The following is a 25,922-nucleotide window of genomic DNA, read 5'->3' on the forward strand; positions in this document are numbered from 1 at the left end:
GACAGGAACCAGTAGACTGCAAGTTAGATATTAATAAAAGAATAATAGAGAAAGCTTGTCATGACATCTGTGGTCGTGGTTGAGGTGACATGTCATACAGTCACAAAGGTACTGGGCAAAGTGATAATACAAAACAATAATATTTACTCTATGTTGGCTACCCTAGGCTATTAAACTAGATTCAGTTGTTCTGGATAAAGAGGCCTCACTCACATAATGTGGCATGCTTCATCATCGGCTTCCTACCCACCCTGGTAAGATGATACTACCAGGGCGGAATCAACCTCCATTTTGTGGGGGAGTTCTTAGATAAAGGATGATAGCTGAATTGAGCGAGGATCCACATATTAAAAATACCTTAGGCTAAACCTGTGGGACTTCCCTTTATTGCTGGGTACCCAAAGTATGCATAAAATTCTAAAAACAAAAAGGGGGATGTTTTGTGGGTACAATTGCCAATACATCCAATGTATTGCTGGCATGTTTCTGCTCCTAACTGATGGCCTATGATAATTCCAGGGCATTCATAAGGGCGATTAAGATATAAGATCCCTATACAATTGGTGAGCGCATCTGCATTCAGGTGAAAGAAGTATTACTTACCTTTACCATGCAAAGGTGGTATTCTAGGGATGTAGAATCATATCACATAATCATTATGATAGAAGTCAGTCAGTTCTCTTTATACAGATATAACAATATCCATAAAAGTAGCACAATGACAGTATAAGAACACATTTAAAATACATTTCCTCATGACTTGTTGTTAAAATCTCAACGAGGGTAATATGATAGAAGTCATTCTCTGCGAGGTAAAACACAGCACCCGTGCTACTCAAGGGTGGCACTGCAAATAACACGCTACACATGTGAAAATTTGATTCTGTGGAAATAAAGCAGTCATGCATACATTTATGCACCCTGACGTACCCAACAGTGGGCTGATGCTCACAACATGGTCAGAACCACAGAAATGTTTATTCCAGAAAATATACACGTGAGGACCGTCTAGCCTACAAAAAGTCTCTGTATTTATTATATGTGAAAGCTTACGTAAATTCTTACTAATTTTTCTGCAATATATGGTGCTTCTATAACCAGTTCAACACATCCTCAGACAGCACAGACCTTTTCACTGTGATACTATTTTAAAATATAGTGAGTTTTTATGATGACCACCTTTTGACTTAGTTTTTTTGATTGGCTTAGAAGAGATTCAGTATGGCCTCTGTGCTGTGTCCCTGTGTTTTCCGTGTCTATTAAAACATGGAATTTTAAGAATCACAAGTAGATTTGTAACATGAACTGCTACAGTTGTTTTATTACTAATCTGTAATGACTGTATCCTGAACAATAAACCTATAAAATGAAATAACAGAGATGGATGAATACAAAATAAAAGAAATATATATTATGATGGTGACAGTTTAAAATATACATTTGGCCTTTATGATGTGGAAACTCCTGCTTGATTTTGTTTTGCAGCAATTTTAGGAGAGTTAATATGTTTCATATATTGAGAAAGCAGTTACAAAATAAGTTCAACTTTTCTCTGCTTTTTTGTGTCATGCATTTGGGACAAAAAAAGTGCTACTGAGAACTGTTAAATCTGTGCTCTCTGTAGATAATGGACCAGGTGTATTTAATATATAAAGGACATGATGTATGAAGGATACTTGTGACCATGAGACAACAAAATGGCACCTGCTTCAGAAACTACACCACTAACAGCAAATGCCTGACTCTAGTGCTTTCTGTTAGCACTGGATTCCTTTCTAACTGCACTACCAATGAAACGAGCAATTCATCACAGCACACTTGAATCTCTTCTTTCTATTGCTTCAAAAATATGTGAAATGAATAAATGCCACAATGAGAATTATTTGTTGAAATCTAATACTCTACAGGCCACATTTCTAGCAGACATGCAAACAATATCATTTTTGTGACCACAATCGCTTTTTTCCCATGTGAATAAAAGTAGGTTGGTCTGAAATGCTTCTGCAACAGATCAATACTTTAGAAAAAACAATAACAAGGGGCTCATGTACTTAAGATTTTAGCATTCGCAAACCCCCTGATTCAGTAAACGAGAGTGTTTGCAAACTCTAAAACCCTTTTCAAAATGTATATAGCCCATATAACGATTTGGGAAAGGTTTTTTCGAATCGTTAAATGGGTTTAGGAAACCGTTACGAATTGTTATTTGGAGAGAATGGGTTAATGGCATGCAGATTCTTTAACCCCTTGCATGTTGATGACGGCCCTCGTGTGCTGATGACGGCTGGGGGCCGCCATGACCCCGCCCACTTGCGATATTGCCGCACAGGTGCAGAATCGCAGTTGCATGCCAGGGGTTAACGTATGTATTAATGTTTTGCGACCAGAATCTGGTAGCAGAACATTTTACCACCACCTCAAAGGGTGGCAACCTATTTGCAAATCAGAAGGGGCCTCTTAGGGACCCTTTCCCTTTTTTGAATGTTTAAAAAACATTAAAGACAAGACTACAGCTTACTATTAAAACATGTTTGTAAAACATTTCTTTTTTTTAAACGCATCACATATTCCATATAGGAAAACGGGCTTCATTTAAAAAAAAAAAGTTAACTTTATTAAAAAGCAATCACAGGCATGGTGGTCTGCTTACACCATCAGGCCACAATGCCAGTGATTCTAGCCAATTGCAGTGGGTTTCAATTTGAGAACTTTCTCATTAATATTTATGAGATTAATTATGACCCATTATGATTCTGTATTTTTAGAACCAACCTGTTAAGGCATAGGTCAGTTCACAAACTACCAATGCATTTGGTAAAAGTCAGTTTGCTCAAATTACAACCCATTTTACCGAATGCATTTTCAGTACTAGTCCTGATGTCAGGCACAGTCAGTCATATCCTGGATAAACTTTCCATAACTCTGCTGAAACTAGACTGATATTTCAGACGCACGAGCCTGTGGGTAATCTTATTGTCCCCTGTATACCAGTCTGTCTCTGTTCTTGTGTAACTTTCTGGTTGTTGTGCGGTGGTTGAGAAGGAATAACATGCTGAAAGATTAAAATTAAAGTGCGTGTGAAATACGTGACTAAAGATTGCCCTAAGATGTTATGTTGTTTCTTTACATTAAAAAGGATCCCTTTGAGGGGTGCATTCAGGAAAGGTGAAATAGGTCCTGTATATGCTACAGCATGTATACTACTAGAGGTACAAACATAAAGAGAACAAAATATCTTTGTTAATTTACTGCAAACTACAAATGTTCTTATTTACAGAGCCAGTGGGCGAGAAGGGCCTTGCAATCTTGGAAATGCCTAGGGAATCTTCATCTGCTCCAACTTTAGAAGCGGGTATACCTGAAACGAGCAGCCACTCATCTCTTACCAGTAAGATACCCCTGCAATTGCAAATATCAAATGTATTACAAGAGTTTTGTTTTGGTTTCAGGGCAATGTTGTTTTTACCACATCTTTTTAGGACACTCACAGCATAAAGTTGTTGCCTGCTCCATTACAATGTGAAAGGGAGTTGAATGTATGATTTATATGATGGTTTGGTCAAAGAGTGCCAGTACATTAATCTAACGTTCCTCACAGAGCACACTTCTGGACATGCATTTCTTGGTTTGCCATATCATTACATCCAAAGAGGAGATCAAAATGGAAAATATCTCATATTTATTCCACTTTTATCACAGATTTACCCTCACTTTCATATTTTCATCACACTGTCAATGAAGTTATGAGTGTTTGTCTCTCTTTTTTTGGAGACAGCACCTCTTCCATCTGGGTGGGGAGATGATCTATCTAATGCTAAGAGAGCTCAAATTAAACCTGTGTCCATGGAGACCCAGTGGCTGAAAAATGATCTATCCGGCAATTCAAATACCCCCACTTAGTCGTTGTCATGCGACTTGTAATATATCCTTGCACATAGGTGTCCACACCACCAATCATTATTAGTGTCTTCCATACAAAATTGGTAATGGAGAGTAAAAAATGTAGCCAACTTGGAATCTGAACACATAATCCTTGACGCGTGGCACTGCAGAGCAAATTCTATGAGCATTAAAAGACCAGTGTATAGTGTGGTAAGTATTTACTGGTGATCTACTTACAGGAATGGAATGATAAAAACAAGTGTATTGTTTTTGTGATGTCAATCATAAATGCAATGTTAATATATCATTTTCTATTGTAACTCTGAAACTTCAGAGCGGTGTAACAGTACATAAACAGTGCAGGGGTCATGACTCTATGCTTATAGAACTGCTAATGATTTGAAGAGTAATGATAAAGTCTCAAATTGATGCACCTATTAGCCCCTTTCCAAAGTGTTCCCTTTTGTTAGATGTTTGGCATTTTTTTTCTTTTGTTTAAACTTGCTGATCTGGAGAAGATATTTGTATTCCTTTCCAAGGTTATTGGCTTTGAAAAGGAGAACCACAAACATCTCAAACGCATAGTTTGCCAATGGAGGCCTCTCTGTCTTGGGGCCGTATTAGTTATTGAAGTGATGATGGTGTGTCGGGAGTAAGGAGCAGATGCATCTAGGCTTTCCCCAAGGGACGCACCTTGATGAAAGTGTGAATAAACGGGTCCCTGTGCCCTTCTTCCATGGAGCATAGAAAACCCATCATTGGGGTATTGGAAAGCTTGATTAGTTAAGAGGTAGACACAGGTCACTGTGGTTTGGAGGCAAAGCACATTGCCTCATTAGGATTCTGTATGCCCGTCCTGATGAAAGCGATTTTGGAAAAAGGGGGTGGTGATGGACAGAGTTTCTGAATGATGCAGAATACTCTTACCAAGTCAAGAGATCATGGTTTTAATCCATCACCTGTTTTTTAGCTCATTGCACCATCCCAGCTCAGAACCTGGCTATATGCAAATTAGTCTGTTCCTGTCCCAGTGCATGATGGGAACATGGCAAACCAAACTACCAAGCCAATTCTTATACTGGGAAGGAGACAAGCTTCCGGGGACCGGTTTCTGGCATCACAGCCTTCGTCGGCCCGGCTTGCTTGAATCCTGATGGTGCAATGAGCAAGGGACTCACGTCTGAGTATACCCTCCCACACATAGTGTGGATAAAACCGATTTTGGAGGCAAAGCACATTGCCTCATTAGGATTCTGTATGCCCGTCCTGATGAAAGCCACAGACTCTATTGAGCCACAAGGCAGAAACACGTTGATGGTAACAGTGGTGATGGGGTACTAATTCCCCTTGTCTCCACAACTGATTTTATTCACCTAGTACCATGTCTAGTAAATAAACTGTTTTAGGATGCCTCATTGGTCTTTAACACACTTATATCATGGATCCATTCTTAATTAGAAGTGCCTCCCTAAATCCAGGTGTAGGCCCACTTTCCATCAAAATGAGGTTTTGGAGAGCAAAGATTGTCCTATGATGAAGCATGACACCTGGTGGTGTGTGAGGACAATCTGTCACATTGTTTTGTATGGTCAACAACAGGGAGGGACATTGGGGGGACAATATTTATAGGGGTCAAGTGTGCATGTCCCAAAGACTGAGCAACAAAAGATTGCACACAGTTCCCCTAGAGAAGGATGATGGCGTAGTGCGGTGTGCTGTCTTCCTCTCTCCCTCGTGTGCGAGGCGTTAACGTGCCTTAATATAGCAGGGAAGGGAATCCCTTGTCGGAACTAGGGATGCCTCACACAACAGACTGGTTTTACGGCTGTTGTCATGTCACCAGTTAGTCGTATCGTAACATCATCGGCTCCCTGCTCCAGCGTCAGGCCGGCGCTGCAATGCCTGACGGGTAGCACTAGGTGCTACACTCTTGTGGAGATCTTTTGTTCCTTATGCCGATAGGTGTAAGGGTGTGAGGGCCCTAGTGAGTGAAGTAGTGAGCGTGAGTGAGGTGGATTAAAACAGGTTGGTATAATCTACGGCTTAGGCTTTAATCATGTAGTACACCACCTGAAATAAAAACGTGTGAGGGGCAGTGGGACTGCAGTAGCTACGAGGAGTCAGTCCCATTCAACCCTCAGCTGTGAATAGGTCAATAGGTCGACATGTTTCATGCCTGTATTGGCAATTCTTCAGGACCAAACAAAAACAGAAAGTGCTCATAAACTTAGTGATTTAGCAGGAGGCCCCGCATGAGGCTGAGGCATCCGCAGCATACAACCTGTTGGGTTGTCGAATCCAGCCGGAGAGGGGTTCCTGCGTCAACGGGATACCCTATGGGAAGAGAAGTAAACTTCAGCTGGTGTATCAACCCCCCAGTGAACATATCAGGGGGGTGTGTGTTGCTTCTCTAACGTGAAGCAATGAATGATGAAGTGCGGAAGACACAACAGAGTAACTACGCATCAAGGGTATAGTGAGTGTCACCTAAAACCCTTGCTAGGTGGGGGGTTCCAAGCATACACAGAGTGTCTACATCAAACATGTTAGTGTTTGATGGTATAAGAATAGACATAATAATAAAAATAAAAATAAGTAAATAATACAGAAGTGACAGGATCTAACGCCAGCTGGCGTGTCACTGTTCATGAAGGTGGCAGTGCCTCAGAGTACAATATAACCAGACTACAAGAATAAAAGGAAAGACGGGGGACTTACCCTCAATGGCGGTCGTAAAGGCCCCAAGGCTGCTCCCGTGGGGTCTGCACAGGTAGGGCAATAATCTAGAGGGTTTAAGGACATGGTTGTGGTTTATGTGGTCAATTGCCATCTGGGAGTGAGAGAAAGTAAGTGTCCCAACACTGGGGACAGTAAAGAGGGGGGGAAGGAGAGGTCGGTCAAGGTACAAGTCCATGGTTGTCCCAAACAGACATTCCCGGCGTGCTCCGGGCAGTCACACCACCCAGGGAGGTCGCGGCCTGTGGGAGCACCGGGGCAGGGCCGGCAGGGCTCTTCTGTTGTTATAGGCCGCTGATCGGTAGGCCGGCTGATACTCGCTCTCAAGCGCGCTGAGTGTATCCAGGGACGCTTGTCAAGGGACGCTTGTCGAGGGCCGAGTCAACCCCCAGACCAGCGGTCGGCATGCCCGTTTGGACGCCGCCCGGTGCCCCACCTCTGCCGACGGCCTCGGGGGGGGGGGGCGACGCCTGAGGTCACTGAGGGGTGTCAGGGAGGAAACAATACCAGTGACCCAGCCAATGTGACCGGACTCCCGGCGGTCCGTGGGGTCGCCTCCCATAGAAAATCCCAATCCGAGCACCTTACCTCTGTACAGCGGGCTGGTAAGCTCTGTACCTAGTCCCACGTCCAGGCGCGCGAAGTCGCTTGAAACAGCCGTGGTAGTAGGCTGGTTGTGCACATAGATAAGGGATACGGTGGAAGGCGGAGGCGTGTCAAAGACGCAACTCCGCGTCAGGCGGCGCACCGGCATGACGTCAGAGCGTCAGAGTGTCGGTGCCCGCCGCCATATTGGAGAGGGGTATCGGGAGCGGAAAGAAGGCAGCTGGTGATGCAGCCGTCTTATCATTAGCACGTAAAGAGTACACTCATAGCTCGGTATTGCAGGTACAGGGTACAAATATGGCTCTCAGGCGGTGGAACAGCCAGGGTGCTGAACGGAGGTGGAAGTCGTTAGTGGCTCAGTGCATAGGCACACTGCGGACTAGATCATTACTAAAAGGTCTCCATAGGGGAGCCAGGTGACTATGATGACGCCCCATGTAATTAATTGATCAAACATTAAATGTGAGCACTGGTCCTGCATAGGTTGGCAAGGAATCAAGAAGAGATATGAGACCAGAGCTCATCAAACAACTACTGCCATCTGCTTGGTATTGCTCCAGCGGTATTGGTGTACGCCTGTGAGGGGTCTCAGTGGGCCAGTATCAGGGAGGGAACCGGTAGAGTATAGAGACACACACTGGGTCAGCCAAACGTTGAGGCACTGGTTGGCTGAAGTGTGGGTGACTCCCACTGGCAGTGAGCACCTATAGGGAAGGTCGTGGAAAGTGCATGCTGAGTGCAGTATTGCTGTGAGCAGAGGCCAGTGTTGTCATCAGGTAGTGGTGATAACAATCAGGTGTGTAAGCAGACAGAGGGACAGGGCGACTATCCGGACAATGAGTTCCACGGGACAGAATCATTCAAACCCTCAGTCTCTAAATGGAGGCGATGTACCCATCTTTGCTCCAATCTAAATAGGGCCTGTTGATTTAATGAAGGATGCCATTCGAGCACAACCCATTGAATGTCCTCAGCTGCATGCCCCTTCTCTTGACAGTGTGCGTATAAACGTGTTTGTGTCTTTCTGCAGCGTACATTGCTGTTATGTTCCATAATCCGTGTTTTCACAGGGCGGGTCGTCATCCCAACGTATTTGAGTCCGCAAGGGCAAGTAAGGAGGTAGATGCAGTTACTGCTATTGCAATTGGTGTGTCGGTTCAGGCACCATGTGAAGGTATCAGATAGTTTGACAGTTTTCGTTTTAGTTGTTTGCGGGCACACCACACAGTTGCCACACCGATAATGTCCCGTAACTGGGGGCAGGTCCCACAGGGTATTCGGCGGACGGCTAGTGGTATTCTTAGGTCGGGTGTGGACAAGTTGGTCCTTCAGACTGCTGGTTCTCTTGAAGGCGAACCGAGGGCGTGGGATGTCTAAGGCCACAGAGTTCAGGATCCCCCAGTGTGCATTAACTGTGCTCTTGATGTAGGGTGAGTTTTTCGTAAAGGAAGTCACACACGTGATAATGTTCTCACTCGCTTTGCTGTGAGTTTCCAGGAGGGATTCTCTATTGTTGTTCTGGGCCCTCTTCATGGATCGTTTCAGAAGTCTGGTGGGGTAGCCCCTGTCTTGGAGTTTGTGCTGAAGGTATCGCGCCTCCCGTTGGTAATCGGAGATGGCAGAACAGTTTCTCCGGAGTCTAAGAAATTGTCCAAACGGTAGACTATCCCTCAATGCTTTTGTGTGATGGCTCTCGTAGAGTAAGAGGCTATTCCTGTCGGTCTCCTTCTTGTAAAGAGTAGTGGTTATTCCCATGGGGTCCAGCATGATCCTCAGATCGAGGAACGGTATTGAGTCCTCGGCGATCGTCCCTGTGAATTTCAGAAAGGGATCCTGTTGGTTAATCCAGGAGCAGAAGGCATTGCAGCTGGTTCGGTCCCCCTTCCAGAAGATCAGGATGTCGTCTATATAGCGACGCCAAAGGGATAGATTTTCGAGGAACGGATTGCGTTCGGGGGAGTAGATGAAAAAATTCTCAAACGTGGCCATGTAAATGCAGGCCACGCTCGGTGCGAAGGTCGAACCCATCGATGTCCCCCGAATCTGATGGTATAGTTGGGTGTCATATTTGAAGAAATTCTCCGTCAGGGCCAAGCTGGCCAGTTCCATGATGAATGAGATGGGGGTGGGGGATGTCCACTCCTCTAGTCTCAGAGTGGATTCCACTGCCTCTAGAGTGGCCTGTTGTGGTATGTTTGTATATAGGGCTTCCACGTCTAGAGTCAGAAGCAGGTCCACATCAGTACTGCCGTCCATCTCACTGATGAGGCGAAGGACATCTCGGGTGTCTTGGAGGTATGAGGGTATTTTCTTCACTACTGGCTGAAAGAAAAAGTCACAAAATTGTGACAATGGTTCCAGAAGGGAACCAATGCCGGAGACAATGGGTCTCCCGGGGACAGGTGTGGTGCCTTTGTGGATCTTGGGGAGGGTGTAGAAGTATGGAATAATGGGTTCCGGAGTTATGAGGAATTCAGCTTCCTTCTTGGTGATCCATTCATTGACTTCTCCTTCGATCACTAGACTCATAATGGATGTCGTCAGGCGTTTGGTTGGATCCACAGAGAGGGGCCTGTAATGGGTGGTATTCGAAAGCTGTCGTCTGCACTCCAGGTCATAATCATGGTGGTCTTGTAGGACTGTGGCTCCCCCTTTGTCCGCTGGTTTTATCACAATCGCCACACTGGACCCCTATAAATATTGTCCCCCCAATGTCCCTCCCTGTTGTTGACTGTATCTGCGTGGTTTACCCCCACGGGACTAGTTAGGTTACCAAGAGTGAAACTCTTTCACTCTCTTGGCCCACATCCCAACCACATTAAACTCACTGTGGTTGACTCACTTATTTCCCGATTCCCCATTACCCTATTACCCCCCTACTCACCCTCCCCACACCATGGAGGATATACCGGGCCTTAGCTTTGATGAGGATGCCATAGCCGAAGCATTGAGAGCAGCCCCGTCGATTTTGAATAATCCGACTGCCTCTGCCTCGGGCACATCCAGTGATGATTGGGCGATTCTCACGGAGCTGAAAAAGGAACTGATAAGGATCACCCTGCACGGTTTAATGATGACCGAGTACCTCAGATATAACATAGCCCCTCAAGGACTATTAGTGAACATCGTTCCCAGACTTTTTCTGACAGACAAACAGTTTAAAATGGACTGGTGCCAGGTATCCTGGAAGTGCACCAAAGACTTGCTATTCCTGATATCACAAACAGCGAAGCGCCTCGCGGACGCCCTCCAGGACAAAATATCGAGCATAGAGGCCACAATGAAGGGGGCTGTCAACAAGAACAGCAAGACCGCCTTTACCTCCAAACTAGTAGACATCAACCAAGAGATGGCAGACCACCATGAATATCTCCTGAAGCAGAAGACAGACAAATTACAAAAAGACATCTCCAAGTTCGATAAAGAGAAGGTCTATCCTTATCTCAAGGATGATTTCAAAAGTAAGAGGACCAACTACTCCTCAGATGAAAATTCGGACACGAACAACAGACGCGGATCCTCTAGCAGTGATTCGAGCGGAGGTCAAACCCCAAGGAACAACCGTGTGCAACAGCAACCGAACTGGCACCAAGGATACCAACCGGGCCCCATGTTTCACGGTCCATCTCACATGGCACCGCCCTGGCAGTATCCCTTCTTCCCGCAAGGTCCACCTCAATTCTACCCTCTGAACCCGCCACCTTTTCAAGGCAGAGGTTGGGGCAGAGGAAGAGGGCGAAAGCGAGGAGGACAAAAGGGCGTCCAGTGGTCCGACCAACCTACACCAACGAACATGATGGAAACACGGAGTTTCACCACCAGAGGGAGAAGAGCTTGATCGTCAATCTCTCCACGAGACTTCTGACCCCAGCAGAAACCAGCGTCCTAGAGAAGGGTTTGGGTTTTGTTCCCACCCCTATCCCAGACAGCTTCCAGGAAATGATTGAGATCAAGAACCTCTTCAGGAAAGTGCGCTTACGAGCCTTCTTCGATGGGACCATACAACCCCCCACCCTGGATTCCGGCTTGCGGAAACCTTCCACCTTCACCCCCACTGATGGGATGGTCCCTCCAGAAGTCCTAACCTTCGAGAGAGCAGTCCTCTCTAGCCTCAAACAAAGACCACACATTAACCAATTCCAAAACCTGTCAACTGCTGAAAGACAAGCCTCACTGACCTTGGGCAATGATGCGGCGATTGTGATAAAACCAGCGGACAAAGGGGGAGCCACAGTCCTACAAGACCACCATGATTATGACCTGGAGTGCAGACGACAGCTTTCGAATACCACCCATTACAGGCCCCTCTCTGTGGATCCAACCAAACGCCTGACGACATCCATTATGAGTCTAGTGATCGAAGGAGAAGTCAATGAATGGATCACCAAGAAGGAAGCTGAATTCCTCATAACTCCGGAACCCATTATTCCATACTTCTACACCCTCCCCAAGATCCACAAAGGCACCACACCTGTCCCCGGGAGACCCATTGTCTCCGGCATTGGTTCCCTTCTGGAACCATTGTCACAATTTTGTGACTTTTTCTTTCAGCCAGTAGTGAAGAAAATACCCTCATACCTCCAAGACACCCGAGATGTCCTTCGCCTCATCAGTGAGATGGACGGCAGTACTGATGTGGACCTGCTTCTGACTCTAGACGTGGAAGCCCTATATACAAACATACCACAACAGGCCACTCTAGAGGCAGTGGAATCCACTCTGAGACTAGAGGAGTGGACATCCCCCACCCCCATCTCATTCATCATGGAACTGGCCAGCTTGGCCCTGACGGAGAATTTCTTCAAATATGACACCCAACTATACCATCAGATTCGGGGGACATCGATGGGTTCGACCTTCGCACCGAGCGTGGCCTGCATTTACATGGCCACGTTTGAGAATTTTTTCATCTACTCCCCCGAACGCAATCCGTTCCTCGAAAATCTATCTCTTTGGCGTCGCTATATAGACGACATCCTGATCTTCTGGAAGGGGGACCGAACCAGCTGCAATGCCTTCTGCTCCTGGATTAACCAACAGGATCCCTTTCTGAAATTCACAGGGACGATCGCCGAGGACGCAATACCGTTCCTCGATCTGAGGATCATGCTGGACCCCATGGGAATAACCACTACTCTTTACAAGAAGGAGACCGACAGGAATAGCCTCTTACTCTACGAGAGCCATCACACAAAAGCATTGAGGGATAGTCTACCGTTTGGACAATTTCTTAGACTCCGGAGAAACTGTTCTGCCATCTCCGATTACCAACGGGAGGCGCGATACCTTCAGCACAAACTCCAAGACAGGGGCTACCCCACCAGACTTCTGAAACGATCCATGAAGAGGGCCCAGAACAACAATAGAGAATCCCTCCTGGAAACTCACAGCAAAGCGAGTGAGAACATTATCACGTGTGTGACTTCCTTTACGAAAAACTCACCCTACATCAAGAGCACAGTTAATGCACACTGGGGGATCCTGAACTCTGTGGCCTTAGACATCCCACGCCCTCGGTTCGCCTTCAAGAGAACCAGCAGTCTGAAGGACCAACTTGTCCACACCCGACCTAAGAATACCACTAGCCGTCCGCCGAATACCCTGTGGGACCTGCCCCCAGTTACGGGACATTATCGGTGTGGCAACTGTGTGGTGTGCCCGCAAACAACTAAAACGGAAACTGTCAAACTATCTGATACCTTCACATGGTGCCTGAACCGACACACCAATTGCAATAGCAGTAACTGCATCTACCTCCTTACTTGCCCTTGCGGACTCAAATACGTTGGGATGACGACCCGCCCTGTGAAAACACGGATTATGGAACATAACAGCAATGTACGCTGCAGAAAGACACAAACACGTTTATACGCACACTGTCAAGAGAAGGGGCATGCAGCTGAGGACATTCAATGGGTTGTGCTCGAATGGCATCCTTCATTAAATCAACAGGCCCTATTTAGATTGGAGCAAAGATGGGTACATCGCCTCCATTTAGAGACTGAGGGTTTGAATGATTCTGTCCCGTGGAACTCATTGTCCGGATAGTCGCCCTGTCCCTCTGTCTGCTTACACACCTGATTGTTATCACCACTACCTGATGACAACACTGGCCTCTGCTCACAGCAATACTGCACTCAGCATGCACTTTCCACGACCTTCCCTATAGGTGCTCACTGCCAGTGGGAGTCACCCACACTTCAGCCAACCAGTGCCTCAACGTTTGGCTGACCCAGTGTGTGTCTCTATACTCTACCGGTTCCCTCCCTGATACTGGCCCACTGAGACCCCTCACAGGCGTACACCAATACCGCTGGAGCAATACCAAGCAGATGTCAGTAGTTGTTTGATGAGCTCTGGTCTCATATCTCTTCTTGATTCCTTGCCAACCTATGCAGGACCAGTGCTCACATTTAATGTTTGATCAATTAATTACATGGGGCGTCATCATAGTCACCTGGCTCCCCTATGGACACCTTTTAGTAATGATCTAGTCCGCAATGTGCCTATGCACTGAGCCACTAACGACTTCCACCTCCGTTCAGCACCCTGGCTGTTCCACCGCCTGAGAGCCATATTTGTACCCTGTACCTGCAATACCGAGCTATGAGTGTACTCTTTATGTGCTAATGATAAGACGGCTGCATCACCAGCTGCCTTCTTTCCGCTCCCGATACCCCTCTCCAATATGGCGGCGGGCACCGACACTCTGACGCTCTGACGTCATGCCGGTGCGCCGCCTGACGCGGAGTTGCGTCTTTGACACGCCTCCGCCTTCCACCGTATCCCTTATCTATGTGCACAACCAGCCTACTACCACGGCTGTTTCAAGCGACTTCGCGCGCCTGGACGTGGGACTAGGTACAGAGCTTACCAGCCCGCTGTACAGAGGTAAGGTGCTCGGATTGGGATTTTCTATGGGAGGCGACCCCACGGACCGCCGGGAGTCCGGTCACATTGGCTGGGTCACTGGTATTGTTTCCTCCCTGACACCCCTCAGTGACCTCAGGCGTCGGCCCCCCCCCCGAGGCCGTCGGCAGAGGTGGGGCACCGGGCGGCGTCCAAACGGGCATGCCGACCGCTGGTCTGGGGGTTGACTCGGCCCTCGACAAGCGTCCCTTGACAAGCGTCCCTGGATACACTCAGCGCGCTTGAGAGCGAGTATCAGCCGGCCTACCGATCAGCGGCCTATGACAACAGAAGAGCCCTGCCGGCCCTGCCCCGGTGCTCCCCCAGGCCGCGACCTCCCTGGGTGGTGTGACTGCCCGGAGCACGCCGGGAATGTCTGTTTGGGACAACCATGGACTTGTACCTTGACCGACCTCTCCTTCCCCCCCCCTCTTTACTGTCCCCAGTGTTGGGACACTTACTTTCTCTCACTCCCAGATGGCAATTGACCACATAAACCACAACCATGTCCTTAAACCCTCTAGATTATTGCCCTACCTGTGCAGACCCCACGGGAGCAGCCTTGGGGCCTTTACGACCGCCATTGAGGGCAAGTCCCCCGTCTTTCCTTTTATTCTTGTAGTCTGGTTATATTGTACTCTGAGGCACTGCCACCTTCATGAACAGTGACACGCCAGCTGGCGTTAGATCCTGTCACTTCTGTATTATTTACTTATTTTTATTTTTATTATTATGTCTATTCTTATACCATCAAACACTAACATGTTTGATGTAGACACTCTGTGTATGCTTGGAACCCCCCACCTAGCAAGGGTTTTAGGTGACACTCACTATCCCCTTGATGCGTAGTTACTCTGTTGTGTCTTCCGCACTTCATCATTCATTGCTTCACGTTAGAGAAGCAACACACACCCCCCTGATATGTTCACTGGGGGGTTGATACACCAGCTGAAGTTTACTTCTCTTCCCATAGGGTATCCCGTTGACGCAGGAACCCCTCTCCGGCTGGATTCGACAACCCAACAGGTTGTATGCTGCGGATGCCTCAGCCTCATGCGGGGCCTCCTGCTAAATCACTAAGTTTATGAGCACTTTCTGTTTTTGTTTGGTCCTGAAGAATTGCCAATACAGGCATGAAACATGTCGACCTATTGACCTATTCACAGCTGAGGGTTGAATGGGACTGACTCCTCGTAGCTACTGCAGTCCCACTGCCCCTCACACGTTTTTATTTCAGGTGGTGTACTACATGATTAAAGCCTAAGCCGTAGATTATACCAACCTGTTTTAATCCACCTCACTCACGCTCACTACTTCACTCACTAGGGCCCTCACACCCTTACACCTATCGGCATAAGGAACAAAAGATCTCCACAAGAGTGTAGCACCTAGTGCTACCCGTCAGGCATTGCAGCGCCGGCCTGACGCTGGAGCAGGGAGCCGATGATGTTACGATACGACTAACTGGTGACATGACAACAGCCGTAAAACCAGTCTGTTGTGTGAGGCATCCCTAGTTCCGACAAGGGATTCCCTTCCCTGCTATATTAAGGCACGTTAACGCCTCGCACACGAGGGAGAGAGGAAGACAGCACACAGCACTACGCCATCATCCTTCTCTAGGGGAACTGTGTGCAATCTTTTGTTGCTCACATTGTTTTGTATGCCCAACACTTTTACTGAGTATCATTGGGAGGGATACATCACATATCTCTATCAATTGCAAATTTCTCGGGGAGCTTATCTTGTGTACGTATGTTGTGTTGGGAGGCCAGCTCACCCTTGATACCCCATACCCTCTAGTTCCCTACCTGGGATACCTCTCGGGGGAGTGTGTTTATAGGTGTTTCTGCCACCCTATCTTCACTGGCAGGTTCTTCCCTCAAGTGTTGTGGTGTTATCCTTGGGAAGGGCTGCAATGGAAAGTGTGGCAAACTTCTTGGAAAGGTGAGTCCTTAACCTGCTGGGAAACACTCCCGGGCCAAGTTAGAGAGACAAAATGTGTGAGTACTGACAATACAATTATTCTTTCGAGGCACACTTTCAGTGCCTATTTTGGTGGTGAAAACTACATTTTAAACTTTAGTTCTTTGTCTCAATTTCCAGACTATATTCTGTAGTACATAAAGTAGTACTACAGTGGTAGTACAAACTTTCTATAAAATCCTTTTCACAAGGATGTATGACGTTACAATGCATGCTTTTACCCCGCATGCTTTTACCACGCATGCTGTTACAACGCAGTTTTTACAACGCAAACCTTTACAACGCATATCGCTTTGGGGTGCTGGATAGTGAATAGTTTAATTTACTATTCCAACTCCAGTCCCCGTGGACACTAGGGAATGTGTTGTATAGTAAATTAAATCTATTCCCTATCCTAGAGCGCCCCCCAGGGCAATGCGTTGTAAAACCTGCGTTGTAAAAGCACTGCGTTGTGAAAGTTTCGTTGTAAAGGATGTTTCCCTTTTCACAAGCCTACGTGTGATCTCCACCTCTATTTCGTCTATCTTTTCTGTGTAGCGATCTCCACTCCAATGGTAGAAATCTCTGCACTCTTAAGTATACTATTTTTTAACCCCTTCGGTGCTCATGACGAGCTCAGCTGGTCATGGCATATACCTCTCAGGTGCTCATGACGAGCTGAGCTCGTCATGACCACACCCGTTTTAGTTGCTGTCCAGCACAGCAGGGGAATCGCTCTAGCAGTGATGTGGTTAATAAATGTGGGAGGAACCAAGGGGCTGGTGGGAAAATAGGGCTTAATTACTCAAACATTGGTGGGCTTAAGGTAAAAAGGGGTTTGGGAGGGATATGCTAATACAAAACACACCCAGGCCATTGCAAATAAAAAATTACCCTTCTAGAATGACTTCAGCCCTAGTGGTGTCAAAACAGGCTTAAATGTACTCCAGTCTAGCCTTGGAGTAAGTCTTGCGCCACATGGCCAACCGCTGGTAATGCAACAGACTCACAAAGAAAACAATGGAGGCAGGGAATTCAACACCCCATAGGCATTAATGTTAAATTAATTACTTTTGTTCTACATTTAAAATAAATACATAGTAATTAACTTAATTTAAAGAAAGTAAAACATTGTTTAAATTAATTACATACCTAACTTTTAACCAAGTGTGCTACAAATAAAAATACAAATGTTTGCAATGGTACTTTATTTAAAAAACAAAATGCTTAAAATGTAATATTTATATATGAAATTATTTGGCTACTCTAGTAGTGAGTTCTTATAAAAACCCTCAGGTTGTTGCACTTATTTTTGTTTACAAATTAAGTACTGTGGCACCTAAATGCAAGCTGCTGATGCAGCAGGCATTTGTTCAATCTTCAAGTATTCCTATGAGATACAACCAGATGTGAGACGCTGACAAAGCTGAGATTCGTAAAGTCTCAAAACCTTCTGTCAGGTCTACACCAAATGTGAAATGCCAAGATGATTTAGAATTGCCCAAGAATCAACCACAACAATCAAGTTTCCTATGTGCTAAATATCAAGGCTGTGAATTGCTCAGGCCATGGTGTACTCTTGACAAGTGTACTGAAGAGTGAGATACTCCAAATAGGTTAATTGAACTCAGAAGTCCCAGTTTACTCGCATTCAGAATTGTATGCCTCATATTGTTTTGTATTTCCTCAAATGATAATATGAGGAGTTCCTCTCTCTAGTCCAATATAGTCTCAGCAGCAACCCATAACAACATTTTCTAGCTGTCATGAGCAAATCAACAATTGCAGCCCAAACAAAACATAGCTAGATATTTAGCAATTACCACGTTTATTGACTGTCTAAACCGTTCTCTGCAAAGACACTTCTAAGTCCTACCATTTCAGAATATCAATTTAATTTGTATCCGTTCACGCAGTAGTTCTATATTATTATAGTTACCCACTCTCTGTTGTTTTCCACCAGTTTGCCCATTACATGGAGTCTAACTTTTTTGCCCAGAGAACACAGATATTTCTTAAAACGCCTGCTTTAACATGTTGTGGTTATTCAGATCAAAGAGCGTTATTGGAATATTGAGTACGAGTGCTTTATTTCCCTGGTACATCCTAATGTCAATAGGCAATGGTTAGTGGATCAACGGAGACAATGAATACCACAGAATGCCTTCCCAAAGTTAACTCTTGCTGTTACAAACCTCAACAGAGTCCAGAACATTGAGTCCTATTCCACTTGACTATTTGACTTCATCACATGTTGCAATTAATTTATGAAGGCTTTATCACCTACAATCTTCAATTCTCTGTAAAAGTCTATCAACTATAAGAGATATCTATTTCAGTAGTTTTATACTCTTCTATTGGATTGAAATCTGCCATTTTAACCCACGGACGTATTAGCCACAGCTAGGCTATCTTGTTCTCAGTGTTTTCATTGTGTGATTTTTAGGCCTCGGCTACACAGCGCATGTGCGCTGTCTCTTCGAGACATCTTGTAATCTATATCTGAGGGGAAACTCTGCCTATTACTTGGGAATGTATTGCCGGTTGCCATTAGCTAACTTTTGTTTCTTTTTTGGTAGCGGGCTTGTTATTGGCTCTTCACCCGATACATAACTTCCGGTTATTCCGGAAGCACCATTGCCTAACCTCAGTCTCTTTACGCTTACACAGCGTATTTAAAATAGTGCGCATTAACATGCGCGCCGTACCATCTCGTTTTGTTTACAGGTGACTGTAGCGTTCTAGTTGTCTACACCACGCGATGGCTGGTGCATGCTGGGCGCGCCGGCGGTCACTTCTGCGCTGGGAGTACAGCGGTGCAGGAGTGATCCCGGTGCTCTGTCGCCGTAATAAAACATCTAGAAGACACATACCGTGTCCGTGTCTTCTTTCAGCCCAACGGAAACCAGCACTACTTCCACCGACCGAGAAGCCCGCACCCAGGCTTCCTGTATTCACCTCCTGGTGTGCTCAGTATTTCGACACGGGGTAAATTCAGTTGTTCAGACACGCACCAAGCGCATTATTCCCGGTACTGCTGAAAACGACGAATTCCGAGGCCCGATAATGTCTTCACGCAGTATCTCGTGAGAAAGGCGGCATTTGTCAATGTACAGTAAGTATTTCTACTGCTTCCTATTAAATGTTCCGTCGATTCACACAGACAAGACCCCCGCCACCTGCACCAGTGCACACGCAGGTAGAGTCAACAGGCACACAGCATGTGCAGTTTTGCGCAGATACCCTGCCCGTGAATCACAGCTGCCCCCCTCCACCACCAGTCTGGGGAAACCCATCCAGTCTAGCGCTCAGGCCCCGAGGTGCACTGCCTCGTGTATGGCCCTGCTAGTGACTGGGGCTACTTGGGCACGCTTTTTAAGGGGTAGCCTACATAGAGGATTGCAGCAAAGCCAGCAGACATGTCTCTCAGAATCATATCCCGCTAACTCTCAGTCGCTCTGTTCCACGTGGGTGCTTGTCCCCCTGCTTGCTCACTGAAAGGGGTCACAGGTTTTGAAACGTGCGGACTTGGCTCGCAGTGTTGGGGATGCCTTGTTTATGGGGTATTTTTGAAAGCAAAATACGATGCACGTGACTGTGACCCTAGGAGTCGTCTTCGGTGTCTGCTCGAGCTATCACCGTGCGGTTTATGGAGTGCTGCAGTACCAGACCTGTTTGCACAAGGACACACCTGTTACAGTCATCAGGGGAAAGGCAGACAAAATCTCACAGACAACGCAAAGAACATGTGTGAATGGAATCCTGCCTTACTTCCCATTCAAACGTGTGACATGCTCGAAACGGGCGCTGCACCCACAAGCCAAAAATTACATAACATGCCAACTATTCCATCCCCAGCTTCGACTATTGGTGAGCGTGATTTGTACTAAGAGATGGTGTGCAAGGGATGCAGCCTTGCCAGGTTTTCCTAAGTATCTGCCACGCATATCAAATATAACTCATTAGGTGTGAGCCCCACGTCTTGGTTCACGTCTCACTCTGGCCTCAGCCCTTGATAGCCGCTTTCTTTTGAAACATTAACTTTTGGTGCAATATGACGACATGTGACCATTTGTGTTACGTCACTGATGTAAACATGCCGAGTGTGACCTATGTGGCAGAATAGGGCAACACCGACTGTAACTTCCCCACTACCAACAAGGACAGATACACTCATCTATTTAGTCACCATTGTGTTACCCTTTAGCACCCCACAACCCGGCCTACAGTATTATGGTTTACACTTTACTATCCCCAGTCGCATGACCCCATACAGAATCCTGCTGCTCACAGATGGGTATCATTAAATTAAAATGCCCCAAACCAATGTCCTGCCTTATAACATGTTGGCTTTATATCCACTGGGCATCTTTTACACGTTGATGTCTTATCAGCCTCAGTGAAGTGCAGAGTTTATGGGCCTTCTGTTACTCATAAGCCAACGTTTACCGCCTTGCGGTTTATTGAGCCAGAATGTATTGGTGATGGCTTTCTTTCTAACTGCTGATCCCACACCCACAAGTCCTTTACTGCTCTTAAATGATATGCAATTGGGATTTACAGTTGTGTCACGTGGTATATACACACTTTGGCCCATCCTTCAAGGTCTCTCGGGTCCATACCAGATGCTGGATGGTTAACCCTGGAGGAAGACAGAGCTTTTAAAAGCAGTGGGCAAACAGCACACCGCCCTGGCCTTTAACATAAAGGGCTGAAATGGCCGGACAAGGAACATTACTCGTTGCCATTATTTTACACTTACTTTCTTAAAACCAGATGAGGCATACCAAACCTCCCCCGTCTCAAGGAAGTCTGCTCAATGGGCTAGAAATTGCCTGGATCCTTATATACACCATAAATGTACTAGGCTAGGATAACCCTATGAATATCAGTGGCAACTTTATGGTACGTATTAATAACACTGACAGTGTTATATCTCGCAACACAAACCAGACTGTGTGTTGCCGGTCACGCACAGATCTCAGCAGGGGCAGGTGGACATCCATGGATATTTTCGAGGCACCCAATTTGTGGGATTCTCAATAACGTCAAATTTATTTGCTGGAAACACCAGTCTTATTGGATGCTTGGCCTCTTTATTGACTCTGGCAGCAATCAAAAGATGGAGATTATCAGGAGAGTAGTATAGTTGCAGGCGAGGAGGGTGAAACAATTACCAAAAGAGGTCTTCAAGCTTTGGAGTACACTGCCTAGTGGATGGGGCACTGTAAACAGCAATCAAGGACAGACTTTCCACTTTCACTCACCTTTTCAAGGTTATTTGAACAAGGATGGAGGTGCTGAAAGCCAACCTTAAAATGCTGTTGGACTATATGGGATGGGAAGAAGATAGCCCTGATCAAGACGGAGCGTCAAGCTTCGGGTGAATAGACTATGGGAGCGCAAAGATTTTTCACTGTGAACTGTTGTTGTGCTGATATAAAAATTTGACAGACAGCGCCACCACATGGTGAACTGTCACTAGAGCTGACACTGACTATTAAGCACCAGAGCCGTGCACCGGAAACCACCAGCTCAAATTAAGCACTGGTACAAGGTAGCTCTTAAAAACAGCCAGTGATATCCAAAGACTGGGTAAATGGCCTAGAGTATCTGTTATATGAAGTTGTTATACCTAGACCAGTGAGGAGTAACAGAACCTGTATCTTCCTACAAATGTGCTGTCACATCACAGCTCACTGTGAAGGTGCTTTTTATAAAAATCCAGACAATGCATAAAACACGATCCCACACCTTCCTTCGTCCCAAAGTTGAACAGAGTGATGGAACACATGTACAATACCCCCAGTATGTCTGGAGAGAAGAGCAACTAGAGAAATACCACTTTATTCCCCACAGAGGCATCCAACTAACTTGCACCAGTAACACATTGAAACCTTTACCACCATCTGTCTGTTGGACAATGTTACAATTGAAGTAAGAAGCACCCATTAGACGTACTCCCTTCATTCGATCTGCCTTCACCTCCTAGTAGCACTGGTACACTAAATGTAACTTGGGCCTGAACTAGGTACATATTTTTATCCCCATCACCATTTTAGGTCTGGCATTTGTAGTAGCATTAGTTGTTTTGCCAGACTACTGTTTTTTGCTATTTATTTTTAAATCAAATATTAATACACATACATTTTGCCTCCACCCATTGGAGCACACAGCATGGGACAATGCATCAGCTAACTTTTACCATTGGCTTCCTTCACTTTGAGTGATTGCACAAAGACTGGGTACGTTGTGCACATCCGCCTTAACATAGTTCCTTTATCTTCGGTGATTTAATTTCTGCCTTCTTTTTGACGACATCGTTATAAAGTTTTTAAGTAATATTGTAATTTAAGTGTTTAGTTAGGTGGTGATTTACTGTTGTCTAGTTCACAAATAATAAAGTGCAATCAAACTGCTTGTTATTTAAAAACATCACTTGTGTCATTGTCCACTGTAAACTGTGGCTGTTCATTGGTCAATAGGCTTAGTAGTCCCTCTTTAGTACCGCCTTGCCTCATTTTGTAACCTCCCATGGCGACACCCCATGTTACGTGTGTTGGTACCCGGTAGGCCTTAATTACAGCCTGCGAGCACTCGTTTCTCAAGTAGCTTTGTGGATACACTCTCTCCTAATGCATTTTAAAAAACAATTATAACACAGGCGCCGTACGCATTTGCCATGCAATAGGTGTCGCATTTGCTAGAGTTTAAGCTATTACCATTGTAAATGACAATGCCTTTTATATATCTGTTTTAAAAACAATACATAAATAAAAGGCATTGTCATTTACAATGCCAGTAGCACAAACTCTAGTAAATGCGAGACCTATTGCATTGCAAATGCTTGTTAGTTATGTTTTCTCAGTGTTTACCAAACCTCTTCAAATCAGTGCGTATTTAGCTGCCTAACCCCCAAATAGACAAAAACTGTTTTTCAGGCATTTTTGCAGAACATGCTGTTTTTGCAGTGATGTTATGAAGCACATATGTAATTTAAAGGAGAAGAAATGCAGGGTATGTAGTGACTTCCCTTTGGTAATGTAACTAATGGACTCATGTTATATTGTTTTAAGCATAGAAAGTCTGTGCGTTGCACTCTGACTCACATCTCATTACGCTCTCTCATATCCAGTTATCTCACATCCAATTGCCTCTCAAACTCACTGTGGGCAGGACTCTCTCTGGTTTACAGGACTATTAATGGATTAAATAAGTAAGTGTGCTATGTTTAAATGTTTTAATAAACAAATTCTTGGACACAACTTCAGGTCTGTCATCTGCTCCTTACAGAATAGTTTACCATTGTAGGTGTGGTCAGCCTTGCCAATAGCATTGTACCTTGTGAAACCTTTAACATTTTGAGTTACACCAGATTAATCGGGAGACAGCCATGACAACGCGGGCTTTACACCGCGCTGCCATTACGACGCTGCCATTCCAACGCAAGTCGTTACAACGACTTGCGCTTGATGGCGCTAGAGACTAAGGAATAGTAGATTTACTATTCCAACACCTTCCCTACTGCTGCGTAGGCTGGAGTTGGAATAGTAAATCATACTATTCCAAAATCCAGCGCCTACAGCGCAAGTCGTTGTAACGATTTGCGTTGTAATGGATGCGTCATAATGGCAGCGCGGTGTAAAAGCTAGCGTTGTCATGACGTACATCCGATTAATATACAGCCCTGCATTCTAAAACACCTGAAACTTGATGCTATAAGCATGATCACCACTGCTTTTCTGCACTATTTGCTTGATTACATTGAGGTGGTGCTGCTACTGTGTGGGTATTCATAGGTGTCAAGTGTGCCCATGGAAAATATCTCACTTTAAGTGTGAGAAAGTGCCTCTTTTGACATGCTTAGCCCTTCACTTTTTGCCTGTAAAATGATGTAGTTTCGATTGAAAGTGCACAGGGGTTCTGCCAACCACGTACCCTGTGCCAGAGCTCCTTCCCTAAAACTGTACCACGATTGGCACTACTTCCGAGCCCCCTGCCAGTCCCTAGTACATGGTACCCCTGGTACCTAAGGCATTTGGACTGATGAGGCTCCACTAGGAACTCCCTCACCAAGGCCATGCAAACTGTCACTGCAGCCTGCATACCTCGGTGCAGAGAAAAACATCAAAGTCAGCATGGCACACTGCCTGTGTGCCATGTCAGGCAGCACTGCCTAAGGTATAGGTAAGTCAGCCCTCTTGCAGGCCTTACAATCCCTAAGGCCAGGTGCACTATATCTCCAGAGTAGGCATATCTGCATGAGCAGATAGGCCCCTACAATATTTAAGTCTATTATTAAAATTGTAAGGAAGCCCTAGAGAGTACATGGGCTGGAAAGTTAACAACTCAAGTTCCCCAACACCATGATGACTTCACTGAACCCGGGAGTGTTTGGTACCACACTTCACTGAGCCCAGGAGTGTTTGGTACTAAACACCTGCTCTCAATAAACCCACACTGATGCCAGTTTGTGATTTATTAAAACAATTTACCTAGAGGGCACCTCAGAGGTGCCTCCTGAAAACCTACCAACCCTGGTGTGGTCTTGGACTATTTATGGTGCCAACCACCACCAAACATGGCTTGCTCTCTGAGGCTAGAAACAAAGCCCATTGTGTGCGTAAGTGTCATACCTCCTCCCCCAGGCAGGAACAGTGCATAAGATGGAAAGTTCAAAGGGCTTGCCACCTTTGTAATGTGACCCCAGCTGCTAATGCTATCAACAGATGGCAGCCCCTGGTTCAAACCCCCACTTATTGTGGGAGAACCGGCGGGAAAACTATGTGAGAATAGGATGTCTGCCCCCTTTGTCAATTCGCCCCCTCAGGTGCTTGAGGCAAAGGGAAGCACATTTTTCAGTGTCCACCATCTTGAAGATGGTGGGACGTATCCAATCCGGGCTAGGACTATGTACCCCTCCCACAGAAGGGTGGCATAATAGAGGGTGTAGACATCTCAGGCAAGAGACCCATTGGTCCCTACCTGTCACTCCCCTGTAACACCCCTAAATCTAGTATTTAGGTGGCACCCCCAGACCCTGAATTGGAGATTCCTGATGACCTATGAATCCCAGACACCAAAGAACCACGACAGCAAGAAAGAAGAAGGACCAGTGACTGACTGGGCACCAACCCTGCTGTCCTGGCTGCTGCATTTCAGCCCTGCTACAAAAGTCGACTCATCCTGCAGGCACATCGACCTCCAAAATCCTGGGGGGATAAAGATCAAGAACTCCTGAGGGCAGTGGACCTGCCCACAAGAAACTAAAACCAAGGACATTTGAGCCCTGCTGAACCGCGAAACCTGACCACCAGACCCACCTTTGCACCCGATGCCTCTGGCCCGAGTCCACGTGGCCTCACAGGTGCTAAGAAGGTTCCCCAGCAGTCCGGAGCCCTCCTCTGCAGCACACAGACACCTGCAGCCTCAACTCAAAGACCCCCCGGCCCTTAACCACGACCGGCTCAGGTTAACTGTGCTGAACTGAAAATTGAACCGTGTCCACTTTTAAAATGAAAGTATTTCTTATGAAAAGGATACTCACCTCTGAACAAACGTTCTGGGTCTTAAAATAAACCTAGAAAGAAGCTTATTTTTCAAAAATTGGTGTTGATCTCCTTTTTGAGTCGCGTGTCATTTTTTAATCACTGTGTGAATAACAAATGTATAACACTCCTCTGTGTTAGGCCTAAGGCTGCACGCCATCACTACCACAAATAGAGTACTTTGGGTTTGCATAGACAGCCTGTACACTTCTAGATGAAACTCTGCGCTCTTTACACGATTTAACCAATTATTGGTATAGCACAAAAGAGCCAGCT

The 25,922-nt window shown here is 45.9% G+C and overlaps 1 protein-coding gene across 1 annotated transcript in view; it reads left to right on the plus strand.

Annotated features, from left to right (window-relative positions):
- UNC79 (unc-79 subunit of NALCN channel complex) overlaps positions 1 to 25,922 on the plus strand; it is a 641,854-nt gene that overhangs the window by 412,511 nt on the left and 203,421 nt on the right. Inside the window, 2 exon segments of the mRNA XM_078660089.1 lie at positions 1,213 to 1,219; positions 3,292 to 3,388. Coding sequence (XP_078516215.1) covers positions 1,213 to 1,219; positions 3,292 to 3,388 — 104 coding nt within the window.

Source organism: Lissotriton helveticus, chromosome 9 (genome assembly GCF_964261635.1).
Source record: "Lissotriton helveticus chromosome 9, aLisHel1.1, whole genome shotgun sequence".
NCBI lineage: Eukaryota > Metazoa > Chordata > Amphibia > Caudata > Salamandridae > Lissotriton > Lissotriton helveticus.